The 17,537-nt window shown below is 44.2% G+C and overlaps 1 protein-coding gene across 2 annotated transcripts in view; it reads right to left on the minus strand.

Moving 5' to 3' along the window:
• Window positions 1-5,632: 5,632 nt before the first annotated feature.
• The window catches only part of LOC105006184 (nucleolar transcription factor 1-A), a 31,232-nt gene continuing 19,327 nt past the window's right edge, over window positions 5,633-17,537 (minus strand). For both annotated transcript variants that reach the window (XM_010864576.4, XM_020044714.2), the window contains exons 14-16: window positions 11,351-11,401; window positions 6,204-6,284; window positions 5,633-6,123 (exon numbers count right to left, since the gene is read on the minus strand). In XM_010864576.4, coding sequence (XP_010862878.2) covers window positions 6,031-6,123; window positions 6,204-6,284; window positions 11,351-11,401 — 225 coding nt within the window. In that variant the 3' untranslated portion in view covers window positions 5,633-6,030. The remainder of the gene's footprint in view (window positions 6,124-6,203; window positions 6,285-11,350; window positions 11,402-17,537) is intronic.

Raw genomic sequence — 17,537 nt, forward strand, 5'->3', positions numbered from 1 at the left:
GGGATGGCAGACCGGGGTGGTGGTCCCTCTTTTTAAGAAGGGGGACCGGAGGGTGTGTTCCAACTATAGGGGGATCACACTTCTCAGCATGCCCGGGAAAGTCTATGCCAGGGTTCTGGAGAGGAGAATACGGCCGATAGTAGAACCTCGGATTCAGGAGGAACAGTGTGGTTTTCGTCCGGGCCGTGGAACACTGGACCAGCTCTATACCCTCTACGGGGTGTTGGAGGGTTCATGGGAGTTTGCCCAACCAATCCACATGTGTTTTGTGGATTTGGAGAAGGCATTCGACTGTGTCCCTCGCGGCATCTTGTGGAGGGTGCTTGGGGAATATGGGGTCCTGGGTCCTTTGCTAAGGGCTGTCAGGTCCCTATACAACCGAAGCAGGAGCTTGGTCCGCATTGCCGGCAGTAAGTCAGACTTGTTCCCAGTGCATGTTGGACTCCGGCAGGGCTGCCCTTTGTCACCGGTTCTGTTCGTAATTTTTATGGACAGAATTTCTAGGCGCAGCCAGGGGCCGGAGGGTGTCAGGTTTGGGGACCACACGATTTCGTCTCTGCTCTTTGCAGATGATGTTGTCGTGTTGGCCCCTTCTAACCAGGACCTTCAGCATCCACTGGGATGGTTTGCAGCCGAGTGTGAAGCGGTGGGGATGAAAATCAGTACCTCCAAATCCGAGGCCATGGTCCTCAGTCGGAAAAGGGTGGCTTGCCCACTTCAGGTTGGTGGAGAGTGCCTGCCTCAAGTGGAGGAGTTTAAGTATCTAGGGGTCTTGTTCACAAGTGAGGGAAGGATGGAACGGGAGATTGATAGACGGATCGGTGCAGCTTCTGCAGTAATGCAGTCGATGTATCGGTCTGTCGTGGTGAAGAAAGAGCTGAGCCGCAAGGCGAAGCTCTCGATTTACCAGTCAATCTACGTTCCTACTCTCACCTATGGTCATGAGCTTTGGGTCATGACCGAAAGGACAAGATCCCGGATACAGGCGGCCGAAATGAGTTTTCTCCGCAGGGTGGCTGGGCGATCCCTTAGAGATAGGGTGAGAAGCTCGGTCACCCGGGAGGAGCTCAGAGTAGAGCCACTGCTCCTCCACATCGAGAGGGGTCAGCTGAGGTGGCTTGGGCATCTTTTTCGGATGCCTCCGGAACGCCTTCCTGGGAAGGTGTTCCGGTCCCGTCCCACCGGGAGGAGACCCCGGGGAAGACCTAGGACACGCTGGAGGGACTATGTCTCCCGGCTGGCCTGGGAACGCCTCGGTGTCCCCCCGGAAGAGCTAGAGGAAGTGTCTGGGGAGAGGGAAGTCTGGGCATCCCTGCTTAGACTGCTGCCCCTGCGACCCGGCCCCGGATAAGCGGAAGAAGATGGATGGATGGATGGATTTTGGTTGCAGTGTAAGGGGATGGATTCTCCACAAGGTATGCTATGTGGGTGCTATGTATATGGGTCAAAAGTGCATAAAACCTGCAGTGTGTTTGGATACCTTTGGTTTTCATGTTTTGATCTAAACACTAATGGGCTGTAAAAGTATAAAATTTGACCGGCTTGTGCATTAGCTCCATAGAATTCCCAGTGTTAGCCACCATGTTTCAACAATGTTTTGCCCGCCAGGCTGTCAAAGCAACCACGTGACTGAAAACTATGAATGGTGGAGCCAGCTTCCCTTGGAGACTATGTCTGCAGAATCTCTGGTTTTCGTAAAAATAAACCTAACCTTTTCATGGAATACCTAAAATAGTTCCACCGCCACCACCTGTCCGTTGTAAACGTTTTTTTCAATGTTTTATGTTTATTATTTGTATGCTCTTTTCCAGTACTGACTTTTGCTGATAATAAAGTAATTGATTAAAATGCACTTAGTACTAAGCTAACAACAACATAAGCAAAATAAGCAAGCACAAATAGTTTTTTGTTCATATTTACATGTTCTATTAATGAATTGTTTAATATTAATTATATTTGTTCTGTCAGAAAACATACTACTAATAATAAAAAACTATTTTATCCATCCCAATACACCCAACTCATCCGCTGCCCCTCTACCTCATACATCCCCCACACCGAATTTCCACCCCCCTTAAATTAAAGGATTTCTGTTGGATTTTTATATTTAGTAATAATTTCATGTGTAATGTCCATTGGAAATTGTATTAAAAAAATCATATTGTAATATTAAATTTCCCTTACACTCATCCTAATATTGACGATGGAGAATACAAGTGTGTTACTGAATAATGTAGCAACTGGTTGGAGGTGCAACACTATTACAATGAGTTGGCGACAACCTGCCAATGATTTTAGCAGACTAATAGGCTAGCCCTGACAGTAGTATGCCTACATCACTAATACACCTGCGTGAAGTTGCCCCCCCCCACCAACGCAAAACGTCGTCAAACTATGCTCGTTCGTTTGTGCTGGTTTGTGCTGTAAAAAGTTTCGTTTGTGCTGCTTCCGTTTTTTAGATATTAACATAATATTTTTAGGTCAATCAGAGGTCAACCAGCCCTCCCACATGCTCCAAATTCACCCAAAATTGTCTCGTTCGTTTGTGCTACGTTTGTGCTGGTTTGTGCTGTAAAAAGTTTCGTTTGTGCTGCTTCCGTTTTTTAGATATTAAAATAAATAAAAATCGTCAATCTGAGGTCACTCAGCCCCCCACATGCTCCAAATTCACCCAAAATTGTCTCGTTCGTTTGTGCTTCGTTTGTGCTGGTTTGTGCCATTAAAATGTTCGTTTGTGCTGCGTTGGGTTTTAAAATATCAGAAATTAAATCAAATTAATGTTAATATTTATTACACCTATAGGCTACAAATAAGGCTGACTGAATAAAATAAATAAATCAATGGTCACAAGATCAAAAATAGTTATAGACAGCTCTGTATTTTTGTGTGAAGTCAGTAGCCTATAGCCTATGAGCATTTTATTTCGGTTTTGTCTATTCAATCTCTAAAATGTTAGATGCTAATAAAGATGATTTAATAGAACATCATGCAACTTCTTATCAGTGTTTTTTGTAGTCCTGTAGTGTTTAATAAAAACGTCATGTTGTTCGGATATTACATGTCACTTTTTCTGCCACTCTGAGCAAAATGGATTTGTGCGCATGTGCCATCAATTTGTATTTTGGGCAAGAAAACAGCTAAACTATCCTCGAGGCGAGTACACTTTTAAAGTAGAATTGACGAAGATGTTCTGTCATCACATAATTTGTTGACTAAACAATTATCTTCACAATTATTTTTTTAATTATTTTTGTTGAACATTTTGTATGTCATAAACTCTTGTTTTCCTACTCCTGTTAGGAGAAGTAGTGTGCTATTTTATGGAAGTTTGCTCTCAAGTCTATTATTTTGTGTGGTATCTTTTGAAGACAGTTTGTAACTTGTCAGTATTAAGTGTTTTTAAGTTTTAAACGTTTTTTTTTTGTGGTTAATGGAATGTTCAATAGTACATACTTAAATTTGTTAAATCATTTTGACTTAATTGGGTCATGAGTTTCCACATACATAATAATAATAGTAGTAGTAGTAGTAGTAGTAGTAGTAATTAAATGATATATACACAGAAACATAAATACACACACAGTAGCCTACTAGTGAAAAGTTTTAAAAAGTGTTTCTCAAAGTTTTATGTTTTCTTATGCTCACTAAGGCAATATTTATTTTATCAAAAATACAGTAATATTGTGAAATATTATTCCAATAATACTGCAGTTTTATATGTGAATATATAGTCAAGTGTAATTTATTCCTGTAATCAAAGCTGATTTTTAACATCATTAGTTCAGTGTCACATGATCCTTCAGAAAACATACTAAAATAGCTAGCCTACTGATGTTATCAATTTGATGCTCAAGAAACATTATCAATTTTGAAAAGAGTTGTTATTTTCTTCTTCTGAAAACCAATATATACAACAATTCAAAGATTTTGGTTAAGTAATGTAGCCTATATATAAAAAATATATATGTATATTATTTAGCAAGGACGTAATAAATAAATAAAAGGTTGATCAACATTGATCAAAATTAAGAACCTTTCTTAACTGAGCTCCAATAATAATTGAGCATACAATCAACATTTTACTATGATTTCTAATGAATCATGTGAAATTGAAAACTGGAGTAGGTCTAATGATACAGAAAATTCTGCTTTTACATCACAGGAATAAATTACATTGTAATTATACATATAATATATAACCAAAAATAGCTACAAAATAGCAAATAGCTTGTAATAATATTTCACAATATCAGTATGTTCAATAAAAAATAAAAAGCCATAGTGAGCTTAAGAGACATATAGGCCTATGGCCTTTACAATACACACGTGTATAAACACAGCAAACCGATTATGGTGCCTGTATTTGTGACAATTTTTATATTATTAAAAAAACACAGCATACAGTAAGTAAAAACACTTACCTTGAAGTTTATGTTGCATCCACACATCCTGTGATCCGCATCAGTTCGTTAAAAGTTGAAAACGCATAGGATAACAGTAACCTATAAGTGAATATTGTGATTTGGTTTGCCGATTCTTTAGGTCTTACCTTGTTACTTCAGCTAGCCTACTGTTAAAAAAAGTGGGCTGGTGCACCGTCTATAATTCGCTCTCATTCAGTGTCTTTCCCATTCAGTTAGTTGTGCACAAACGGAGCACAAACGAACGAGAATTTCGAGCGTGTGGGGGCTGGTGACGTCATCGTCTATAATTTAATGTCTAATATTTTAAAACCCAAAGCAGCACAAACGAAAATGTTACCGGCACAAACTAGCACAAACGAACGAGACTATTTTGGGTGAATTTGGAGAATGTGGGGGGGGGGCTGGTTGACCTCAGATTGACCTAAAAATATTATGTTAATATCTAAAAAACGGAAGCAGCACAAACGAAACTTTTTACAGCACAAACCAGCACAAACGAACGAGCATAGTTTGACGACGTTTTGCGTTGGTGGGGGGGCCAACTTCACGCAGGTTGTTACCATCTACGTCAGGTTGTAGTACTACATTTTGTCATCTACTGGACAGAATGCGGTATTTCATCACCGTAAAAGGAAAACCAATGAATTAATACATGAAAAGGTACCCTGACTAAATTTATTTATTAATAAATGTATCAATTTATTTGAACAAAAAAATACTGGGCCGAGGATTTTCATGTGAGCAAATCAAAGCTGCAGATGACAACCTTTGTTTAATAACTGTTCAAACAACATGTACCAGGCTGTAGTATGCACCCGTTCAGTTAGTTTTCAAACTCATAAACGCTGTAAACAAATAATTTTGCAATGGATTTGGCCTCAGTGGTGCTGTCATATACTACAATGACACAGCAAGAAAACTGTCCAGGTAAATTTTACATTTCAGCAACAAAAACCATGCTAAGTGACTATAAACAGTGAAAACATCTTAAAACACCTTATCTGAAAATTAGACCGAACCAAAGTAATCTAATTAATCTTCAATCTAGGAATTGTTTGACCTGTTGAAGATGAAAAAGGTACTCTAGGAATCAATTCCTTATGTCCTTAAGCCAGAGGTAGGCAATCCAGTTCCTTGAGAGCTGCAGGGTATGCATAATGTAGATTTAACAGACCTGGAAGATTTGCAAAATTTAGATCACAAACATTTTGCCAAGTCAAATGATTTATTTATATACACTTTGCCTATCCCTGCTTTAAGAAACACGAAACAAAAACTCAACATGTCATATTGTTCCCATGTTTCAGTTCACAAAATATATGACTCCCTGGTATTAACTGTAACCCCATGAATTGTTGCAAAAAATCTGACACTTCAAGAAAGTATAACATTTGAGAATTGGCTTTTTCATTTGAACACAAAAGCGGTCCCCTTCTCAGAAACTGATACACAGCAAATGTGTGTCATTTCAAAATAGACAATCCTTAATCATAGACTCTTGTTTATCAAATAGAGAAAGAGAGCCACAGACTCAGCTGTTGTTTTTATTTAAAACTGATCAAAGCAATTTAATGATTTAGAAAAAATGTGTGTGCATCATTTCCCATCAGTCCTCTTCAGAGCTGGAACTACAAGACTTCTCTGACTGATTCTCCATTCCCATCACATCTTCATCCTCCTCCTCCTCTTCTTCTTCTTCCTAAGGGCACATTAAATCTGTGTTAATTCACTATGGTAAAATTAAACAGACTTGATTAAATTCAGACATTTTTCACTAACCTCATCATCCTCATCATCCTCCTCTTCTTCTTCATCATCACTGGATGTGTTGATATCATCCTCCAATTCATCCTCTGAATCCTAAGGTACAAGAAGTGCATATTGGTGCTGTCCTTCAATATTAAAACTCTACTGTATTTGGCAGTAGGTCAGACTTTTACCTGGACTTTACTTTCAGTTTCACCTGTGAAAAAGACAGGTAGCATGTGGACAAACCATTTGCTCTCATTCCTTTTCCTGGGTATGTTGATTTTATACTTTCTTGGGTAATTTAGTATTGTTTTGAATAGGTATGGAAATATACGCCACTTAAGTTGTTCTTGTTAAGTGTCTGCTAAATAACTAAAATGTATAGTGAGTGCTAGTGCTGCATGGTATACCAAAACATCTGTACTTTTTCAATACTAAAATACCCCAAATGACATACGGTCCTGTGAAAATAATGTCTGAATATACTCAATGTAAACTAAGTTAATCACTTTTGGTTAACCAAATTCAAACCGGTATACAAAAACAACTATATTTGATGTAAAAAAATATTTCTCAGGAATTGGGCAATGAGTCCCTACATTTCAATTGTCCCAGTATTCATATCATCTGTGGTTTTTTTCTAAAATGCTCCATGATACAATTTCAACCGGGTATTTGCTGCAGATGGTGTAGCGCCTCAATCACCTACTCAGATGGAAATGGCATTAAAATGTTTATTTTAGTTATTTTGCAATGCATTACTACTTTTACTACTTGCAAGTCAATTCAAGAGATCCACATGTGCCCCACTGTAAGAAAAAAACAAAGTTTTTGCTATTCAAAAGTAAAATATGTATTTAAATGTGTACAGGCAGACCATATCATTTGTACAAACCCCCCTATTTAACCCAAATTGACTGAAATAGTTATAATCCCCATAAAAAGCAGATCCACAAAATAAGATCTGAGTTTTTTGTAGGCTGACAACACACACCTCAGCGTTTTGAAAAGTGAAAGAAATACACCAATAGCACATTTTGCCACTAGGTTGTATGGGGATTATGACTCTCGAAAAGTAGTAATGCTTTGCTAATTTAATGACAAACTAAGGGAATTTCAAACCACCTATTGTATAATGCTCACATGTTAATAACATTTTGTACATTCAGTTATCAGCTGTAATGCAATGTACCTATAAAATGTTTATGGGCATAAAGATGGGAATCATTTAGGTCACTGTTCAATTATGTTGTATGCATTTTTATTCACCCCTCCAAGAACTGCCACCTTAACGTGGTGGAGGGGTTTGAGTACCCGAGTGACCCTAGGAGCTATGTTGTCTGGGGCTATATGCCCCTGGTAGGGTCTCCCAAGGCAAACAGGTCTTAGGCGACGGGTCAGACTAAGAGCGGTTCAAACCCCCCTTAATGAAGAACAACATTATGAGTACCGTGACGTCGCCCGGTATGGCGCAGCCGGGGCCCCACCCTGGAGCCAGGCCCGGGGTTGGGGCTCGTATGCGAGCGCCTGGTGGCCGGGCCTTCCCCCATGGGGCCCGGCCGGGCTCAGCCCGAACGGGTGACGTGGGGCCGCCCTCCCGTGGGCTCACCACCCACAGGAGGGACCATAAGGGGCCGGTGCGAAGAGGATCGGGCGGCAGTCGAAGGCAGGGGCCTAGACAACCCGATCTCTGGACACAGAAACTAGCTCTAGGGACGTGGAATGTCACCTCGCTGGCGGGGAAGGAGCCTGAGCTAGTGCGTGAGGTTGAGAGGTTCCGATTAGAGGTAGTCGGGATCACCTCTACGCACGGCTTGGGCTCTGGAACCAAACTCCTTGAGAGAGGATGGACTCTTCACCACTCTGGAGTTGCCCATGGTGAGAGGCGGCGGGCTGGTGTGGGTTTGCTTATAGCTCCCCAGCTCTGCCGCCATGTGTTGGAGTTTACCCCGGTGAACGAGAGGGTCGTTTCCCTGCGCCTTCGGGTCGGGGATAGGTCTCTCACTGTTGTTTGTGCCTACGGGCCGAACGGCAGTGCAGAGTACCCGACCTTCTTGGAGTCTCTGGGAGGGGTGCTGGAAAGTGCTCCGACTGGGGACTCTATTGTTCTACTGGGGGACTTCAACGCCCACGTGGGCAACGACAGTGACACCTGGAGGGGCGTGATTGGGAGGAACGGCCCCCCTGATCTGAACCCGAGTGGTGTTCAGTTATTGGACTTCTGTGCTAGTCACAGTTTGTCCATAACGAACACCATGTTCAAGCATAAGGGTGTCCATCAGTGCACGTGGCACCAGGACACCCTAGGCCGCAGGTCGATGATCGACTTTGTTGTCGTCTCATCTGACCTGCGGCCGTATGTCTTGGACACTCGGGTGAAGAGAGGGGCGGAGCTGTCAACTGATCACCACCTGGTGGTGAGTTGGATCCGATGGCGGGGGAGAAAGCTGGACAGACTCGGCAGGCCCAAGCGAACTGTAAGGGTCTGCTGGGAACGTCTGGCCGAGTCTCCTGTCAGAGAGATCTTTAACTCCCACCTCCGGCAGAGCTTCGACTGGATCCCGAGGGAGGTTGGAGATAGAGTCCGAGTGGACCATGTTCTCCACCGCCATTGTCGAAACGGCCGCTCGGAGCTGTGGCCGTAAGGTCTCCGGTGCCTGTCGAGGCGGCAATCCCCGAACCCGGTGGTGGACACCGGAAGTAAGGGATGCCGTCAAGCTGAAGAAGGAGTCCTATCAGGCCTGGTTGGCTTGTGGGACTCCTGACGCAGCTGACGGGTACCGACAGGCCAAGCGGGCTGCAGCCCGGGTGGTTGTGGAGGCAAAAACTCGGGCCTGGGAGGAGTTCGGTGAGGCCATGGAGAAGGACTATCGGCTGGCCTCGAAGAGATTCTGGCAAACCATCCGGCGCCTCAGGAGAGGGAAACAGTGCCCTACCAACGCTGTTTACAGTAGAGGTGGGCAGCTGTTGACCTCAACTGAGGATGTTGTCGGGCGGTGGAAGGAATACTTCGAGGATCTCCTCAATCCCGCTGTCACTTCTTCCATTGAGGAAGCAGAGGATGAGGGCTCAGAGGTGGACTCGTCCATCACCCGGGCTGAAGTCACTGAGGTGGTCAAGAAACTCCTCGGTGGCAAGGCACCGGGGGTGGATGAGATCCGCCCTGAGTACCTCAAATCTCTGGATGTTGTGGGGCTGTCTTGGTTGACACGCCTGTGCAACATCGCGTGGCGGTCGGGGACAGTGCCTCTGGGATGGCAGACCGTGTGTGGTGGTCCCTCTTTTTAAGAAGGGGGACCGGAGGGTGTGTTCCAACTATAGGGGGATCACACTTCTCAGCCTCCCCGGGAAAGTCTATGCCAGGGTACTGGAGAGGAGAATACGGCCGATAGTAGAACCTCGGATTCAGGAGGAACAGTGTGGTTTTCGTCCGGGCCGTGGAACACTTTTCGTCCGGGCCGTGGACCAGCTCTATACCCTCTACGGGGTGTTGGAGGGTTCATGGGAGTTTGCCCAACCAATCCACATGTGTTTTGTGGATTTGGAGAAGGCATTCGACTGTGTCCCTCGCGGCATCTTGTGGAGGGTGCTTGGGGAATATGGGGTCCTGGGTCCTTTGCTAAGGGCTGTCAGGTCCCTGTACAACCGAAGCAGGAGCTTGGTCCGCATTGCCGGCAGTAAGTCAGACTTGTTCCCAGTGCATGTTGGACTCCGGCAGGGCTGCCCTTTGTCACCGGTTCTGTTCGTAATTTTTATGGACAGAATTTCTAGGCGCAGCCAGGGGCCGGAGGGTGTCAGGTTTGGGGACCACACAATTTCGTCTCTGCTTTTTGCAGATGTTGTCGTCGTGTTGGCCACTTCTAACCAGGACCTTCAGCATGCGCTGGGACGTTTTGCAGCCGAGTGTGAAGCGGTGGGGATGAAAATCAGTACCTCCAAATCCGAGGCCATGGTCCTCAGTCGGAAAAGGGTGGCTTGCCCGCTTCAGGTTGGTGGAGAGTGCCTGCCTCAAGTGGAGGAGTTTAAGTATCTAGGGGTCTTGTTCACGAGTGAGGGAAGGATGGAACGGGAGATTGACAGACGGATCGGTGCAGCTTCTGCAGTAATGCAGTCGATGTATCGGTCTGTCGTGGTGAAGATTTACCAGTCAATCTACGTTCCTACTCTCACCTATGGTCATGAGCTTTGGGTCATGACCGAAAGGACAAGATCCCGGATACAGGCGGCCGAAATGAGCTTTCTCCGCAGGGTGGCCGGGCGATCCCTTAGAGATAGGGTGAGAAGCTCGGTCACCCGGGAGGAGCTCAGAGTAGAGCCGCTGCTCCTCCACATCGAGAGGGGTCAGCTGAGGTGGCTTGGGCATCTTTTTCGGATGCCTCCGGAACGCCTTCCTGGGAAGGTGTTCCGGTCCCGTCCCACCGGGAGGAGACCCCGGGGAAGACCTAGGACTCGCTGGAGGGACTATGTCTCCCGGCTGGCCTGGGAACGCCTCGGTGTCCCCCCGGAAGAGCTAGAGGAAGTGTCTGGGGAGAGGGAAGTCTGGGCATCCCTGCTTAGACTGCTGCCCCCGCGACCCGGCCCCGGATAAGCGGAAGAAGATGACATGACATTTTTATTCAAACTTCAGTTATTTATTTATTGCTATGGTATTGTTTTGGATATCAAGTATTGTTTCATTTGAGTATTGTGTTTTTGTTTATTACACCACTATGCGTAAACTCTAGACTGTAGTGTGTGAATATCCCAGTATTTTAGCTGTTTCTGAGATGCTGGAACCAACATATCTCATACCAATGTCAAAGTCACTAAGATCAAACGCCTTTCTCATTTTAATAGTTGTTTGAACAACAAATAAACCTCTTGGCCATGTCTGCATGCTTTATATATTGAGTTACAGTCATGATTCGCTGTTTGGCTCCGTGCGTTCACAAGCACAAGTCCTTAAGGCGCAGATGAGTGTATATTTGCTTTTACTATGTAAAAGAGTATTATGGTATCCCTGAGAAATTGATTGAGATTTAATTAAGTTTCATCATACAGGCACTATTCGGTATGGTAGAATGGCTTATTTTAATGTGCAGTTCCATCAAGCGGATGTGGAATTTTTTACCCAGCCCCTGCAAGTATCATCACATTGTTTTGTTGACTTAGGAATCGACAGAGTTAATTTAACTTACTGACGTTCTGCCCTTCACAGTCAATCCCTGTGCGTTGACGATAGTACATTTCTGAGGATAAAAGGCACACATTAACACATACAACATCCACACTAAAGATCACTCCAGACACATGCACACAATTTCATCTCTACTTACATGCTGGTTTTGCACCAAATCATTTGTCAGTACCTATCGGGACAAAGTCAAAAAATTTGAAGCAAAACCAATGTGTAAAAAAATCACATGCAATTACAGCACCAGTCAAAAGCTTGAAAATGCGATGTCAATCAAGGGCATTTCTTAATTTTTTTACTATTTTACTAGCTGTATAATAATAGTGAAGACATCAAAACTATGAAATAACACATATGGAATCATGTAGTACCAAGAAAAGTGTTAAACATAAAAAGCTTCTCAAATATCATATTGTAGATGCATTAAAGGAGCCACCTTTGGTTTAATAACACCTTTACATACTCTCAAACAGCTTCATGGGGTAGTCAACTGGAATGCATTTCAATTAAAAGGTGTCCCTTGTTAAAGTTTGTGGAATTGCTTTTCTTAATTTGTTTCAGCCAATTAACTGTGTTGTGATAAGGGGTAGGGTTATTATCGAGAAGACAAACATTTTCTGGACAGTATTAGTCCGTATTATGGCAAGAACAGCTCAAATAAGCAAAGACAAATGACATTCCAACACTACTTTAAGACATGAAGGTGTTAGGTCTGCTCTCCCTCCTCCCCGACGCTCCGCCTCGCCTGCGTACTACCCACCGGCTGGAGACTGATGGCAGCAGCGCACCCTGAGGACTCACTTATTCCCCATCACCAATCAGTTGTTTATTTAAGTGTTTGATTCACCACTGCACCTCACAGATTATTGTTTGTCATTACTGACCTTGAGGGGCAGATCTATCAGATTATTGCAAAAGTAAAAATAACTTTTCGATCGTTATTCCTGGTTTTGTTTTTCCTTCCTTTTTGCCTCACCTTTTTATGGACTTGCCATACTCACACTTCACAATATAATCTGTCCAAGCCGAGGCACCTTTTGTTTCCTTCTCCCTTTTTTGTGTTTTTCCCTTCTTTCTTTTTTCCTCTTCACTCCACGTCCCAGGATGAGCCAGGGCTAGCATGAGGGACAGTCTAGGCCTCCAAAGTGAGGCCCGGGGCTCGAGGATAGACTCGTGGTGCCCCTCTGAGGACCGCCTTCTGTATGGAATGACGGAGGTCCAAATGGAGTTGGCGTGCTTCAGGAGTTCCGTCTCGCTGGACACCTTCATCGCCTGGGCTATCGCGATCGACAGGCAGCTCTGAGACCGAGACCACCTGGCACGCCGCCCCCATCTCCTCCCCTCTCAGATGGAACCGGAACCAGCGCCCATGGTGCTGGGAATCACACGACTCCCTGCTGAAGAGAGAGAACGCTGGAGTCGTCAGGGGCTGTGCCTGTTCTTAGGGGAAAATGGGCACTTCGGCAAAGGGTGCTCCTTGGCCCAGACATGGAGCAGGAAAGGGGTGAGTACCAAGGAGTTTCATAGACCAGTTCCTGGTCGCTGTGCTTAGGCTGCCGTTGCACTGTTTTAGGTCCTCAACGCCAATCCAAGCCTTAGATGGCCATCCGGTGGGGTCTGGCTCCATTACCCATGTGACTCACCCTATAATGCTCACCATCAACGGCTGCCATCAGGAGAGACTGGAGTTGCTGGTAATGATGTCATCCATACACCCCGTCATCCTGGGTCTTCCACGGATCCAACAGCAAAGCCCTACTATAACATGGAGCAAGCAGAGGATTCTGGGATGGTCGACAAGGGGCCGTAAGACCTGTCTGACCGTCACGTGCCCTGAGGGCACCCTCACAGCCAACATCCCGCCAGAGTAAGCTTGACCTCTGGAGCGCGTACAACCTTGTGCGTATACGGGAAAGAGATGAGTGGAAGACTTTGTTCAGCATGGCATCGGGCCACTATGAATTCCTCGTAATGCTGTATGGCTTAGCCAATGTGCCTTCAGTGTTCTAGGCATTTTTTAATGAGGTGTTCCAGAATATGTTGGGGAGATACATAGTGGTTTACATACAGTGGATATAAAAAGTCTACACACCCCTGTTAAAATGCCAGGTTATTGTGATAAATCATGTCAGTACCTTTTCCACCTTTAATGTAACCTATAACATTAACAATTCAATTGAAAAACAAACTGAAATCTTAATATTGTTTAGGTCGCATTTTTGCCGCCAAAAAAAGCCCTGACCCATCAAGGCATGGACTCCATTAGACCTCTGAAGGTGTGCTGTGGTATCTGGCACCAAGACATTAGTAGCAGATCCTTTAAGTCCTGTAAGTTGCGAGGTGGGGCCTCCATGGATCAAACTTCTTTGTCCAGCACATCCCACACATGCTTGATTGGATTGAGATCTGGGGAATATGGAGGCCAAGTCAACACCTTGAATTCGTTGTTGTGTTCCTCAAACCATTCCTAAACCATTTTTGCTTTGTGGCAGGGTGCATAATCCTGCTGAAAGAGGCCAATGCCATCAAAGGGTGCACATGGTCTGCAACAATTCTCAGGTAGGTGGTACGTGTCAAAGTAACATCCATATGAATGGCAGGACCCAAGGTTTCTCAGCAGAACATTGCCCAAAGCAGCACACCTCCTCCGCCAGTTTGCCTCCTTCCCATAGTGCATCCTGGCGCCACGTGTTCTCCAGGTAAGTGACGCACAGGCACCCAGCCATCCACGTAATGTAAAATTAAATGCGGTTCATCAGACCAGGCCAACTTCTTCCATTGCTCCATAGTCCAGTTCTGATGCTCACCTGGCCATTGTATGCGCTTTTAGCAGTGAACAGGGGTCACCATGGGGACCCTGACTGGTCTGTGGCTCCACAGCCCCATATGCAAAAAAACTGCAATGCACTGTGCATTCTGATACCTTTCTATCAGTACCAACATTCACTTTTTCAGCAATTTGAGCTACAGTAGCTCGTCTGTTGGATTGGACCACTCGGGCCAGCCTTTGCTCCCCACATGCATCAATGAGCCTTGGCCGCCCATGACCCTGTCGCCGGATCACCACTTTTCCTTCCTTGGACTACTTTTGATAGGTATTGACCAACGCAGACCAGGAACACCCCACAAAGGCTGCAGTTTTGGCAATGCTCTGACCCAGTCGTCTATCCATCACAATTTAGCCCTTGTCAAAGTCGCACAGATCCTTACGCTTGCCCATTTTTCTCCCCTTCCAACACATCAACTTTGAAGAAAGAATGTACAATTGCTGCCTTATACAGGTGCTGGTCATATAATTAGAATATCATCAAAAAGTTGATTTATTTCAGTAATTCCATTCAAAAAGTGAAACTTATACACTCACCTAAAGGATTATTAGGAACACCTAATATCACCTAATATCAACCAACACCTAAAATCAACCAATCACATGGCAGTTGCTTCAATGCATTTAGGGGTGTGGTCCTGGTCAAGACAATCTCTTGAACTCCAAACTGAATGTCAGAATGGGAAAGAAAGGTGATTTAAGCTATTTTGAGCGTGGCATGGTTGTTGGTGCCAGATGGGCCGGTCTGAGTATTTCACAATCTGCTCAGTTACTGGGATTTTCACGCACAACCATTTCTAGGGTTTACAAAGAATGGTGTGAAAAGGGAAAAGCATCCAGTATGCGGCAGTCCTGTGGGCGAAAATGCCTTGTTGATGCTAGAGGTCAGAGGAGAATGGGCCGACTGATTCAAGCTGATAGAAGAGCAACTTTGACTGAAATAACCACTCGTTACAACCGAGGTATGCAGCAAAGCATTTGTGAAGCCACAACACGCACAACCTTGAGGCGGATGGGCTACAACAGCAGAAGACCCCACCGGGTACCACTCATCTCCACTACAAATAGGAAAAAGAGGCTACAATTTGCACAAGCTCACCAGAATTGGACAGTTGAAGACTGGAAGAATGTTGCCTGGTCTGATGAGTCTCGATCATTTCAAATTGGTTTCTTGAACATGACAATGAGTTCACTGTACTGAAATGGCCCTCACAGTCACCAGATCTCAACCCAATAGAGCATCTTTGGGATGTGGTGGAACGGGAGCTTCGTGCCCTGGATGTGCATCCCACAAATCTCCATCAACTGCAAGATGCTATCCTATCAATATGGGCCAACATTTCTAAAGAATGCTTTCAACACCTTGTTGAATCAATGCCACGTAGAATTAAGGCAGTTCTGAAGGTGAAAGGGGGTCAAACAGTATTAGTATGGTGTTCCTAATAATCCTTTAGGTGAGTGTATATTATATTCATTCATTACAGACTGACATATTTCAAATGTTTATTTATTCTATTTGTGATGATTATAACTGACAACTAATGAAAATCCCAAATTCAGTATCTCTGAAAATTTGAATATTACTTAAGACCAATACAAAATTTTTTTTTTAGAAATGTTGGCCAACTGAAAAATATAAACATGAAAAGTATGAGCATGTACAGCACTCAATTCTTTTGCCTGAATTACTGCAGCAATGTGGCGTGGCATGGAGTCGATCAGTCTGTGGCACTGCTCAGGTGTAATGAGAGCCTAGGTTGCTCTGATAGTGGCCTTCAGCTCTTCTGCATTGTTGGGTCTGGCGTATCGCATCTTCCTCTTCACAATACCCCATAGATTTTCTATAGGGTTAAGGTCAGGCCAGTTTGCTGGCCAATTAAGAACAGGGATACCATGGTCCTTAAACCAGGTACTGGTAGCTTTGGCACTGTGTGCAGGTGCCAAGTCCTGTTGGAAAAATTAAATCTGCATCTCCATAAAGTTGGTCAGCAGCAGGAAGCATGAAGTGCTCTAAAACTTCCTGGTAGACGGCTGGGTTGACCTTGGAAAACACATTGGACACCAGCAGATGACATGGCATCCCAAACCATCACTGACTGGAAACTTTACACTGGACTTCAAGCAAAATGGATTCTGTGCTTCTCCTCTCTTCCTCCAGACTCTGGGACCTTGATTTCCAAAGGAAATGCAAAACTTACTTTCATCAGAGAACATAACTTTGGACCACTCTGCAGCAGTCCAGTCCTTTTTGTCTTCAGCCTAGGCGAGACGCTTCTGATGCTGTGTCTTGTTCAAGAGTGGCTTGACACAAGAAATCCGACAGCTGAAACCCATGTCTTGCATACGTTTGTGCGTGGTGGTTCTTGAAGCACTGACTCCAGCTGCAGTCCAATCTTTGTGAATCTCCCCCACATTTTTGAATGGGTTTTGTTTCACAATCCTCTCCAGGGTGTGGTTATCCCTATGCTTGTACACTTTTTTCTACCACATCTTTTCCTTCCCTCCGCCTCTCTATTAATGTGCTTGGACACAGAGCTCTGTGAACAGCCAGTCTCTTTAGCTATGACCTTTTGTGTTTTGCCCTCCTTGTGCAAGGTGTCAATGGTCGTCTTTTGGACAGCTGTCAATTCAGCAGTCTTCCCCATGATTGTGTTGCCTACAGAACTAGACTGAGAGACCATTTAAAGGCATTTGCAGGTGTTTTGAGTTAATTAGCTGATTAGAGTGTGGCACCAGGTGTCTTCAATATTGAACCTTTTCACAATATTCACATTTTCTGAGATACTGAATTTGGGGTTTTCATTAGTTGTCAGTTATAATCATCAAAATTAAAAGAAATAAACACTTGAAATATATAAGTCTGTGTGGAATGAATGTATACAATATACAAGTTACACTTTTTGAATGGAATTACTGAAATCAACTTTTTGATGATATTCTAATTATATGACCAGCACCTGTATATCCCACCCACTGACAGGTGCCATGATAACGAGATTATCAGTCTTATTCACTTCACTTGTCAGTGGTCATAATGTTATGGCTGATCGATGTATAGGTTGACTCCTGTTTGGGAGTCCTACTAGCTGTAAGATAAAATGTTTTGTGAATACGGCCCCTGGCTTCTACTTTCACCAGACCTCATCCCAGTTGAGGTAGTTTGGGTTGAGTTGGACCACAGGGTGCTCAGTATAAGTGGGAACTCTTTCAAGACTGTTGGAAAAGCATTCCAGGTGACTACCTCATAAAGCTGGTTGAATGAATGCCAAGTGTGTGAAAATCTGGAAATGGGTGGCTACTTTGAAGAATCCAAAATAAAATGTAATTTGATTTTTATTGGTCCTGTCCGGGGAAGGTATCTTCC

The sequence above is a fragment of the Esox lucius genome, chromosome 5 (assembly GCF_011004845.1).
Source record: "Esox lucius isolate fEsoLuc1 chromosome 5, fEsoLuc1.pri, whole genome shotgun sequence".
Taxonomy (NCBI): Eukaryota; Metazoa; Chordata; class Actinopteri; order Esociformes; family Esocidae; genus Esox; species Esox lucius.